This window comes from Hemitrygon akajei, chromosome 9, assembly GCF_048418815.1.
Source record: "Hemitrygon akajei chromosome 9, sHemAka1.3, whole genome shotgun sequence".
In the NCBI taxonomy this organism is placed as follows: domain Eukaryota; kingdom Metazoa; phylum Chordata; class Chondrichthyes; order Myliobatiformes; family Dasyatidae; genus Hemitrygon; species Hemitrygon akajei.
The window spans coordinates 67043616-67056608 of NC_133132.1; the positions used below are offsets into that span (position 1 = coordinate 67043616).

Genomic DNA, 12993 nt, shown 5'->3' on the forward strand with positions numbered 1-12993 from the left:
ATAGGTTCTCATATTAGTTGGCCATTATTGATTGGGGTTCTTACAGCCATAAGAAATACTATATCTCCTACATTTCCAAACATATGAACAATTCCAAAAGCACATTGAGAATCAGAGTAGATATTAGCTGATTTTCCTTCTGCCAACTTACAGAGCCTTTAACTCTGTCTGTTGTACAGAGGTACCAGGAGGTATACTTCCTAATGCCAGCATTTCAGTTCCAGAAACAGCCATTTGAATTCCTCTCTCAATCATTGAGGAGCCATCAGTGTATTGACATAGATCTCTGGCAGAGTAATGATGAACAGGATGCTGCTGGTCACCATGTTCTTGAGTTAAGACTGCTATCAGATGTTTCCCAGATCCCATCTATCAGGTGGGAATCCCAGATCTAAAAAATTACCAGTCTATAAATGCCCAAAGGGCCAGTTCCTTGTCACCCCAGACCAACAGAGAGCATGTGTACCCTAGAGGTGATAGGATTAGGAGTTACCTCCTTCTTCCCCCTCCCCTGTCCGTTGTGTTGTTCATTTATGCTGTTTAAAGCATTCATGGAGGATTTCTATCCTCATGTAGTTATATTTTTGGGTCGTAGTGGCACTGCTGCATCTCCAGGCTCCATTTCCTACATGATCAATGCACCAGTCTATTCTCTCAGACACAACTTGCTACAAGGGCAGTGCTGGGAAAAATTGGCTGACAGAGAACTGCCAGTGTGAAAGGAATATGGTCCAAGGCTGTCCGGAAATAATGGACATCACTGATGGGAGAAAGGTCTTGTCAGCTTGGGAGCATGTGGGGCATCCAAGAAATATGAACTCACTAATGTAAATCTCGATAGGAAGCACCAGGTCGAACATATAAGGTTGTACAATGTAATCTGGAAACGTAATCCACAGCCGGTTAACATAATTCTCAGCTGCATAGACCACTTGATTTGATGCTACAAAATGCAATGCCTTGGCACTATGGGAGTGCTAGCTTAGATCAAGAAAATTGCACATTAAAATCATTCATGTTGCTTGTTTGATGAATTTGGATCTAACAAATTTTGTTTCTTTGTAACTTCTACATAGCAAATACACTTACTTGAAGATTCTTCTTTTGATTATTTCTAAAGACAGATGTGTAGATTTCACTAAAGCATCCAGCAACTGACGGCTAAAATGTACATAAAGTTCTGTAACATCCTAGAATACACAAAGCACATAAATCTTGAGGAAAATAATTGAAATATGATAAATCAGTTCCATTTTATAGTCATTTATTCATAAGAGAGGATATTCATCCCACTGTACGGAGTTAGCTATCTGAATTCAATTTCACTGCCCTTTCTCAATCCATTGCATTGCCCTAGAACTCGTGGAGAGAGGCAAGATGCATGTGATTACTGTTATCCTGAACAGTAAGTCCATAATTATCTACTATGCATCTTCCCAGCATAACGTCCTGGATGAATATGGTTCCCTCCTTCCCTCCACAAAGGTTAAGGAAATGAACCATAGATCAGCTTTCTGTCACCATTTTTCTGAATAACCATCTCCTCTCCCTTCTGGCCACTTACCTTCCTTTGTAACCCAAGTTTCATTTTGGAATTACTCTATTTGCTCCTCAACAGTCCACTAACCAACAATTCAGATCCAACCATGGGTAGCACCAGACAGTACATACCACTTCAGAAAAGAGTAAACATTTATCCAATATTAATCAGTCTTTGATGCATGTGCATACATAAAAACATGAAGAGGGGTAAATTTTATCATAATTCATCTATTAATCCCACATTCTCGCTTCACCTCAATGTCTGAATATCTAATCATTTCAGTCTTTAATGTACTTGTCAACTATATATTTAATGCAGAAAATTCCAAAGGATTGCTCCCACTGAAACTTGCTTAAAATTATCACTCTTCAGCCTCAGAGTCCGAATCAGGTTTATTATCACTGGCATGTGACATGAAATTTGTTAACTTAGCAGCAGCAGTTCAATGCAATACATAATCTAGCAGAGAGAAAAAAATAATATATAAAATAAAAGCTAATAATAACAATAAATAAACAAATCAATTACATTTATTGAATAGTATTAAAAAACATACAAAAACAGAAATACTGTATATTAAAAAAAAGTGAAGTAGTGTCCAAAGCTTCAACGTCCATTTAGGAATCAGATGGCAGAGGGGAAGAAGCTGTTCTTGAATTGCTGAGTGTGTGGCTTCAGGCTTCTGTACTTCCTACCTGATGTTAACAATGAGAAAAGGGCATGCCCTGGGTGCTGAAGGTCCTTAAAAACGGGCGCTGCCTTTCTGAGATACCGCTCCCTAAAGATGTCCCGGGTACTTTGTAGGCGAGTGCCCAAGATTGAGCTGACTAGATTTACAACCTTCTGCAGCTTCTTTTGGTCCTGTGGAGTAGCCCCTCCATACCAGACATTGATGCAGCCTGTCAGAATGCTCCCTATGGTACAACTATGGAAGTTTTTGAGTGTAGTTGTTGACATGTCAAATCTCTTCAAATTCCTAATAAAGTATAGCCACCATCTTGCCTTCTTTATAACGACATCAATATGTTGGGACCAGGTTAGATCCTCCGAGATCTTGACACCCAGGAACTTGAAACTGCTCACTCTCTCCACTTCTGATCCCTCTATGAGGATTGGTATGTGTTCCTTCATCTTTCCCTTCCTAAAGTCCACAACCAGCTCTTTTGTCTTACTGACTTTGAGTGCCAGGTTTTTGCTGTGGCACCATTTCGTTAGTTGGCATATCTCACTCCTGTACGCCCTCTCGTCACCACCTGAGATTCTGCCAACAATGGTTGCATTGTCACCTGAGACTATAACTCCTGTTTAAGGACTCCAGTGAAGGGAAGATTAGTGAATCCACTTGTAAATTCTGTGTTTGAGTAACATTATGTCTTATTCTCCTAATCTCCAGAAAATATAGACCCATTCTATCCAGTTTTCCACTGTAAAAAAAACTCCACCTATTCACAGCAAACTGACCAGCATTAAATAACTATTTATCCTTCAGAAATTTAAAAAATGAATTTAAATGAGAATGATATTTCTTTTTACTGTAATTGTAGTGGAGGAACTCTAGAAAACCTCAGCTTTCAAAGTTTTAACAATTATTAGGTCCAAGTTAAAGTAAATTATAAGCTTAAGGTTTGAAGCATGCAAGGTCTAGCTACAACAAGCTTCTTTTCTTTAAAACTGTTAAACTTTTGCAAAAAGCATATTGTACCTTTTCAAAGTCATCATCCCTACGGCTCAGAACGTCATCTCCAAAAGAAGCATAGGAAGTTATTTTTTCTTCTTCAGGTTCTTCTGTAAATACAACTCGTCTACGCTCTGTATTAAGGAAAACAAGACAAATGTTTGAGGCAGTAAGTTGTAAATAACATTCTATTCTATTCATAACTGTAATTAAAATACATACCAGGTGATATCTACTGTATGTCATTTATGAAAAAGTTATATTTTTGATCAGTTTAAAACATATATTAAGAAAAAATGAATTGTTTTCATGAAAATGTATATCCACACAATACAATTTTGCAATCTTCACTTCTGGCTTAATATAATCTGTGCATGGTACTTTTTCACCTTTTGTTAAATTTCTGTTGATTCTGTCACTGTCCGTACAGAAGCGAAGATACATACCGTACATCTCAGGAACTTAAGCACATGTAAATGAAATTTAACACAGATTACAAAACATCAAAATCTCAGACAACTAGTGTTAAATTGTAATAAGGTTTTCTGCCTCCATCTCTCAGAGAATCCAGATCCTCCTCATTTTTAAATTCCCTCTCATCCTTCTACAAATCATTCTACATCTATAACCCCTCATTTTGACCTCCCTTCCAAAGAAAACAGATCTTAATTGTTCTTAAACCATTTAAGTCTCTCTGCAGGCTGTTTATTCAACACTACCCACTCCTCCACCTATCTTTGTATCATCGGCAAATTTAACCACAAATCCATTAATCTCACAGTCCAACTCATTGATATACATCATAAAAAGCAACAGTCCCAACACTTACTTCCTCCAAAACCCGAGGGTGCATTCCATCAGGTCCGGGAGATTTATCCACCCTCAGACCATTGAGCTTCCTGAACACCTTCTCAGTTGTAATTTTCACTGCACTGCACTGCACTTCCCTGACACTCTTGAATGTCTGGTATACTGCAAATGTCCTCCACTGTCTTCCTATTTGAGCCTTTAGGAAGGCACTTTGTGGTTCCATCTATCTGCTGGGCTCAGGACAGGTCATTCTAGATATTAACACCAAGAGATTTGAAGCTTCCAACTCCCTCTGCCTCTGACCCACCAGTGAGAACTGGCATGTGGTCTAACAACTTCTCTTTTTGTTGAAGATTGCGTGTGGAATGGGCTGCCAGCAATGGTGGTGGAGGCGGATACGATAGGGTATTTTAAGAGACTTTTGGATAGGTACATGGAGCTTAGAAAAATAGAGGGCTATTTGTAAGCCTAGTAATTTCTAAGGTAGGGACATGTTCAGCACAACTTTGTGGGCCGAAGGGCCTGTATTGTGCTGTAGGTTTTCTATGTTTCCATGTTTCTATGGCATGAGATCGTTATTGTTGTATCACTCCACCATATATTCTATATCACAAATGAATGCTGATTCATTACTGGCCATGACTTGGCCAACAGCAGTGGTGTCATCAGTGAGTCTGTAAATTTAGAACAGTGCTCAATCATTCAGTTGTGTGTTTAGAGCGGGGGGTGGTGAGCATGCACCTTTGAGATACACCTGTACTGATGGTCAGTGAGGAGGAGATGTTACACATTAATACTGATTGAGATCTGCCATAGAGAAAGTCAAGGAGCAGTTGTAAAGGGAGGTACAGAAACTGGGTCTTGGAATTTAGTGATATGTTTGGAGGAGGGTGATAGTGTAAAACATCAAGCTGATATATCTGCTACTGTCTTACAGATGGTCCAGAGCAGAGTGGAGAAGCAGTGAAAGAGTAGTGTTGTGGCAATAAGCAAACTGAAGGGATCCAGGTCATTTCACTGGGTACAGATGGTTCACACAATAACCAACCTCTCAAAGCACTTCAGCACCATGAAGATAGAAGATCAATCCCAAAGGAAATTACAGTGTCACAGTAGCATTACAAGGGCATAGATAAATAAATATACAAATATTAGAAGAGAAGTAGGAAAGAATAAAAAATAACTTACCACAAACAGCCTATCAGGAAGGGGCTCATCACTTCCCTGACTATAGGTTAACTCACTATAGAGCCTAATTGCAAAGGGCAAGAATGACCTCATATAACACTCTTTGGAGCAGTGCAGTTGTCTTAGTCTATTACTGAAAGTGCTCCTCTGTTCGGCCAAGGTGGCATGCACAGGGTGAGAAATATTGTCCAGAACTGCCAGGATTATCAATAGGGTCTTTGTCCTACTACAGCTTCCAGTGTGTCCAGTTTGACTTCTATAGAAAGGCTTGCTCTGTTAATCAGTTGATTGAGTCTGTTGGCATCACCCGTGTTGATGCCATTGCCCCAGCACACTGCTGCATAGAAGATTGTACTGGCAACAACAGACCGGTTGAACATGTGAAGGAGAAGCCTGCATACTCCAAAGGAAGTCTCCTCAGGAAGTACACTCCCCTTCCTGTACACAGCATCTGTGTCTTATACAGATTAAGATCCACTGTTAATTTCTCTCTGAATTCACCCAAAATGCTACTCAGCTAAAGAGTCAATTAAAATGCACTTGCTAGTAATTTCCACATTCTATGAACAAATAAACAAAAAAAATTATTTATGATCGACTGGCTCCAAAAGGACATATCTCCAATAGATGTAACCACTGTAGTTGGCAACGGCTGCTGCATCTATGATTAAATCCACTGTACCAAAATAACCCTGGATACTTAATCACAAGTCATGCATATTAGAAACATGGCACCTTATTACCCTCCATGCTCATTATTCCCTCTAATCTCATGATTCTCTTCTTTACCACAATCTGGTTTGCTATTTTTTTCACTGCTAACCAACTCGACAATTCCTCAGACCTTTACCTTTGAGAATAACAAATGTTTGCACAGGGTAGCAAGGACACATCAGTGAACTACAGGTCAGTCAGCCTGATATCAAAGGTGGGGAAGCTACTGGAGAGAATTTTGAGGGACAGGATCTGCCAATATTTGGATAAACAAAGTCTGATTAGAAGCATTGCTTTGTGCATGGAAAGTCATGTTTGATGAATCTTTACAAAATTTTTGAAGAGGCAACCAAAACGGTTAATGAGAATAGAGCAGTGAATCTTGTCTATTTGGACTTTAGCAAGGTCTTCAATCATGCTTGGCTGCTTGGAAAGTGAGGTCCCATGGAGTCCAGGGAGAACGAGTTAGATGGATTCAATATTGACTCAGAGTGGAGGTTGAAAGTTGCTTCCCGGAATAAAGGCTGATAACTTAATCAGTTAGGGAAGTGAGCCGAGAAGTGGGAAATGGGTTTCAATACAAGTAGGTGAGAATAATGCGTTTTGGAAAGTCAAACCAGCGTAGAGAGGGTAGTGGAATAGAGCAGAAGTACAAGTGCAAAGAGCATTGAAATCAGTGTCACAGGCAAACAGGCTAGTGAAAAAGGCATTTAGAGATCTGGCCTTCATCGGTCATAGCACTAAGGCTACATCCACACTAGACCGGGTAATTTTGAAAACGCCGGTTTCACGTAAAAATGATAGGCGTCCACACTAAGCATTTTTAAAAGTATCTCTGTCCACATTAAAACTGATATTTCAGCAAATCTCCTCCTACTGCGCATGTGCAGAACACATCTACCAAAAACAAGCGACATGTTTGGTGTTGAATCTAGCCATGAAAGACTTGGTGTGCGTTTGTTCAGTTACAGACTAGAAAAACTTAAACGATGGACAGCTGTTGGCTCTCGCACAGGAGGACTTGAAAGTAAAAAAACAAATACTGGAGTGTATGGAGGCAACTGACAGGGAGTTCACGGACAGTATGACCTGGCTGACGACGAACATTGAGAAACTGACGAACTCTGTTGCATTAATAAAGCCCCTTTTAAATGTATAAAACATGTCTGCATCAGTATTATCTTGTATTTCCATACAATGTTACATTAGGCTGTTACACATCTATTGTCAGAGAAGTACTTGCATAAATAGGTAAACCACCTTCATACGAGCAAGGACAGAAAACAGGGCGAAGTGAGCATACTTATTTATTCAGTAAGTTATGGGTCAAAGTATTTGATGAGTACATTTCTAACTCTTCTGGCTTCAGCCTCATTGCCGTTTGTTCTGAAATCATTAGGTTGCATTCAAGAAAACAATGAAATGGCGCGCTGCCGCCACCATCCGTTCCGGCACGTCATGACAGTGTTTTCAGATTTCTCTGGTTACCCCGTCCACACTGCTCCAGCCAATCCGGCGTTTTCAAAATTACACACTCTGGAGAGCGTTTCTGAAAATCTCCACTTTCGGGGGACGAAAACGTCATTTTAGTGTGGACGGAGGGTAAAAACAAAGATAAAAAGCTTTGGTTACGGATTTATCCGGTGTAGTGTGGACGTAGCCTAAGTATAGAAGTTGGAACTTTATGTTGCAATTGTATAAGTAATTAACGAGGCTGCACTGAAGCGTAGTGTACAGTTTTGGTCACCTTGTTATAGAAAAGATGTAGTTAATCTGAAAAAAGCACAGGGAAGATTTTTAAGGATGTTGGCAGGACTAGAGGCACTAAGTTTTGCAGAGACATTGGTCAGGCTAGGTCTTTATTTATTGAAACACAGCAGAATGAAGATGACATTACAGAAATGCTTAAAATTATGCAAAGCCTAGATAATGTGAATCATAAGTCTTTTCACCAAAATGAGTGTACAACAGATTAGGCTTTGAGTGTAAAGTTTAAAGAAAGACCTGAAGTACCAAGTTTTTCAAGCTGAAGCTGGCGATGAGCTGCCAGAAGTGGTAGAGACAGCTACAGTAGCATTATTTAAGAAGTACTTGCATAGATACATGGAGCGATGGGGGCTTAGTGAGACATGGGCCGAGCGCCATAAATTAGGACTAGTTGGGTGGGTATTGTGGTTGGCATGAACTTTTGGCTAAAGCCTCTGCAGCTGTGCTGTACTGACCATGTGGACAAGTAAAATCAGGATTAGAAAGAAGTCTCACTCATTAAATTAGGTATCTATGGAAATATTCTCATGCCACTTATCAGGGTCCTTGAATCAACAATGTCCCTTACCTGGCTGATTTTCAGGTATCATACTTTCTCTAGTTCTGTCGGAGATTTCTATAAATAATTCCATCAATTTGTTCACATTTTTTTCTATGTTATTGCTTTTTGGAACCAAAATCCCTATCCATTCTTTGCAGCAAACCTATGGAATACATAAACATATAATGTTTAAACCTAATACTGGTGGGGCATTTCAATGGTTTGGTACAAAGAGTACACACATCTTACACTTTTTAATCAAAACTTAGAAACTTAGAAATAAACTTAGAAACATAGAGATGTATATCCAATGATAAGTGTTTGTATGAATTCCTTTGCTGTTTCATCTTAAGTGTAACCCGTACAGCACATATCAGCCTGAATAATGGCACAATATAGATCATATGCAATGGTTCTACTCCATGTAGCATTATAGAGTGATCATTAAAGCAATCAAAAAGGACCCAATGAGTATGATCAACATTTCTCTTTCTGTTTCACTTTCACTTTAAAAAACATTAGCTGCCCTTGTAAAGATTAAGAAGCTTGTGAACTGATGTTCAGCTCATAGACCCTTTGATCTCAGGACCTGATGCTGCAGCTGTTCACAACAAAGGTTTGAGGATGTTGTGCCCACAAGATGCAACCATTAAAGGGATTCTATCTCAGGAGACATGTGTACACTCCCAAACACAATCCTCCAAATGTCGCCTCACCAATGTTCTGTACAGCTGCAACATGGCATCCAAATTTCTATACTCAGTGCCCTGACTGATGAAGGACAGTATGCCAAATGTTTTCTTCACCATCCTGTCTACCTATTACACCACTTTCAGCAAACCACAGCCCTCTGTTCTTCTGGAGAAGTCCTATCCTGATTTGTCTTCCCAAACCGCAACACCTCACATTTATCCAAATTAAATTCCATTTGACATTCTTCTGCTCAGTTATCCAGCTGATCAAGATGCCTCTGTGATTGCTGGTTACCACCTTCACAGTCTACAACACCACCTCTTTTAGCATTATCTGCAAACTTACTCACCACAACTTGTACATTCTCATTCAGAGCTTTGATACAGATGACAAATAGCAATAGACACAGCACTGATCCCTGGGGAACATGATTAGTCACAGGCCTCCAGCTTGACAAACAACTTTCTACCATCAATGTTCTGCTACTTCCCATCAAGCCAATTGTGTAGTTAATTAGCTAGCCCACCCTGGATCCCACATGATTTAACTTTCCATAGTAGACTACCATGTGAAAACTATAGCAGACTGCAACTCCCTAGTTCTACACTTATTTCTGGAACATAAGATAAAGACATCTATGTCAGATGACTGGTTATTGACTACAGCTCCCTGTAGTCATAATTCCAAGAAAACTCAACTCCAAACTCCTTCATTTCAACATCTTCCTTTGCAACTGGATCCTTGCCTTCTTGACCAACAGATCGTAATCAGCAGAGACTGGCAGCAACACCTCTGCCACACACTGGGCCCCATAAGACTGCGTCCTCAGCCACTTCCTTTACTCCCTATACACTCACAAATGTGTGGCCACATCCTGCTCAAACTCCATCTATAAGTTAAGCAAATCCCATCAGCATGGTAGGCCAAACCTCAAATAATGATGTCAGAGTACAGGAAAGAGATAACGTGCCTAGCTGCATGGTGTCATGACAACAGCCTTTGCCTCAATATCAGCAAAACAGAAGAGTTGATTATTGACTACAAGAAACGGGGCTGTGCATATGTTCTTGTTTACATTAACAGTGCTGACATTGAGGGCTGAAAGTTCCGAGAGCAAACATCACCTGTCCTGATCCAAACACCATGATGCCATTGCCAAGAGTGCACCTGAACTTCCACTTCTTCAGGACGCTAACGTTTCCATTATTTCTCACCATTTTTTTTATAGATGCAACACTGAAAACATCCTTTCAGGAATGGAAAATACTCAGTCTGAGAAAGCAAGGAACTGATAAGAGTTGTGGACACAGCTTAGCCCATCATGAAAACCAGCCTCCCCTCCAGGGACCCTGCATACATATCTCACTGCCTCAGCAAAACAGCCAATAAAAAGTTTGTCAAGCAACACAGCCACTTGGAGCGGCCATCGTTGGAGTAAGGCCAGTGTTAGAATGGGGAAAAGCTTTGGCTCAAGAGGCATTAGTGTGAAGATGTGGGTGGGGTAAGTGGCCCAGGTCTTGGGAGTGAGAGCAGCTCTGTTAAAAAAAAGAGGCTTCAATGAGAAGGCACAGGTAAGGACAGGTAGGGTTTTATTTTGTTGCTTATCCTTCATCCTTGATTCAGTTTACACAGGATGGTAGTCAGGACAGCAGAATGTTTCTCCTACAGATGTGGGAAGATGGGGAAACACATGGTCTCCCTGATGATGACAGCTGTGGCCAGTAACTCCAGGCAGACCAGGTCATGGAACTGGACATGCATTTGAACGTACTGAGGATCATCCAGGAGGCTGAGATCATAAATGAGTCTTAGCAAGGTGACCATGCCCAAGATAGACTTCAGATTGATGAGCGACCACCACGAGAAGTAAGGGCTGTAGGCAAGCTTACCTGTGGCCAGTCCCCTCACAAACAGACATACCACCTCTTTGGATATTGTTGAGGGGGGATATTTTTCCAGGGGCTAGCAGCAGCAGTCAGCAGTGAGCAGTGGAAGGGGAAGGCAGTGTCAAGTTTCTGGGTGCCAACATTTTTGAAGGTCTATCCTGGGCTCAACACATTGATGCATTTACAAAGAAAGCATGAAGACAGCAATAGGAATATGAAGAGATTTAGTACGGCACCAGACTCCAGCAAGTTTCTAGAGGTACAGTGAAGAGCATTCCAATTGGTTGCATCACCATCTGGTATGGAGTGGCCTCTGCACAGGATCAGGAAAAGCTGCAAATGACTGCAAGCCTAGCCAGCTCCATGTGGACTCCAGGTTCTTCGGCATTAAGGATATCTTCAAAAGGTGATACCTCAAAAAGGTGGCACCCACCTTCAAGGATCTCCATCACCCAGAAGTTTATAATTTATTTATGGATTGCACTGTACTGGCTCTGCAAAACCACAAATTTCATGAAATATCACAGTGATATTATGCTTGATTCTGTTTCTGATTCTTTCGCTCAAGGTCGGGGAGTCCAAAACCAATGAGCATAAATACAACTGAAGAGGAGAGAGATTTCAAAGAGACCTGTGAGGTAATTACTTTACACAGAGTGTAGTGAGTGTTTGGAACGAGCTGCCAGAAGTGATTGTCAAAGTGGGTACAATTACAACATTTAAGAGCCATTTGGACAGGTACATGGAAGGCTGCCGCTTGCAGAGTTATGGGCTAGTTGGGCTGAAAGCTGTTTCCATGCTCTAATGCTCTGACTCCAAAACATAATCAAAGATTCCTCCCACTCCCCAACATTTTCTCTTCTCCACCGCCCAACGAGTAGAAGATACAAAAGCATGGAAGTACACACCATAAAATTCAATCTTAGTGTTATAATACTATTGAATGGATATATTGTACCACAAGATGGACTTGAGACCTCACATATTGCCTTATCATGGCTTTGCACCTTTTGTCTGATGATACTAATGTTTGTCTGCAATAGTGACAGTACATTCTGCACTCTGCTGTTGCTCTTTCCTTGTACTGTACTACCTCAATGTGTATGTGTAACAACAATAAACCAACATTTTCAAGTCAGAACTGTTTATGACTTGAATGGGAACTTTCAAGTGCTGGTGCCCTTGACTTTCTAGTAAAAGCCACAGTTTAGCAGCCTCTGCTGAAAGAGTCTTAGTCTGATACTGCAGTGGGTTTTGTAGATGACACACGCAGCAGACATAATGCACCTGTGAAGGGAGGTGGTGGAAGTAGATTACTAAACCCACAATGGTGTTGAACTCTTGAGTATTACTGAAGTTGCATTTGTCAAGGCAGATGGAATATACCTGATTGCACTTCTGATTTGTGCTTTATAGATGGTGTGTCAGGAGTGAACCATGTGCCTCTGAATATCCGGTTTCTGGCCTGCCACAATATTTGTGTGATCAGTTCAGTTGTTCTTCTAATCAAGAGTAATTACTAGATGTTGCAGGTGGTTTATTTATGGATTGTAGCAACTACTGCATGCTTAAGGACAATAAAGAATTACTGCAAATGCTATAAATCTGAAAGAAAGCATAGAAAATACTATAAACACTGAGCAAGTTATGCAGTATCATTGAAAAGAGAGCCAGTTAACATTTCAGGTAGAAGATCATTTGTCAGAACTGAGGATGAGGGAAGCAGGCAGATGATTAAGATTTACGATTGAAGAGATCGCTATCTGGTACTGCTAATCAGTCCTTGACAAGTTATATAAAGTTTGCAGCATTCAAGCACAAACTGTTTCACTTTCTGCAAAGAAAGACTAGACACTGCAAACCTCAATAAATATCTTCCTTTTTGGCTGAGGGGGTCCTGAGACTGAATTGGCTGGCACTCCAACTAATGGAATTGTTTTCCTTTCACTTACAGTGATGCTAGAAAGTTTGTGAATCTTGTAGAATTTTCTCTATTTCTGCATAAATATGACTTAAAAGATGATCAGATCTTCAAGTCTTAAAACTGGATAAAGAGAACTCAATTAAGTAAATAACACAGAAACATTACACTTGTTCATTTATTTATTGAGGGGAAAAATTATCCAATTTTACATGTAGTTGTTGAAAAAAGTATGTGAACCTTTGCTTTCAGTAA

The 12993-nt window shown here is 40.3% G+C and overlaps 1 protein-coding gene across 1 annotated transcript in view; it reads right to left on the reverse strand.

The window, feature by feature from the left end:
• The window catches only part of LOC140732659 (dynein axonemal heavy chain 8-like), a 704719-nt gene that overhangs the window by 574063 nt on the left and 117663 nt on the right, over positions 1–12993 (reverse strand). Inside the window, exons 19-21 of the mRNA XM_073055352.1 lie at positions 8266–8401; positions 3246–3352; positions 1090–1190 (exon numbers count right to left, since the gene is read on the reverse strand). Of these exons, the coding sequence (XP_072911453.1) occupies positions 1090–1190; positions 3246–3352; positions 8266–8401 (344 nt within the window). The remainder of the gene's footprint in view (positions 1–1089; positions 1191–3245; positions 3353–8265; positions 8402–12993) is intronic.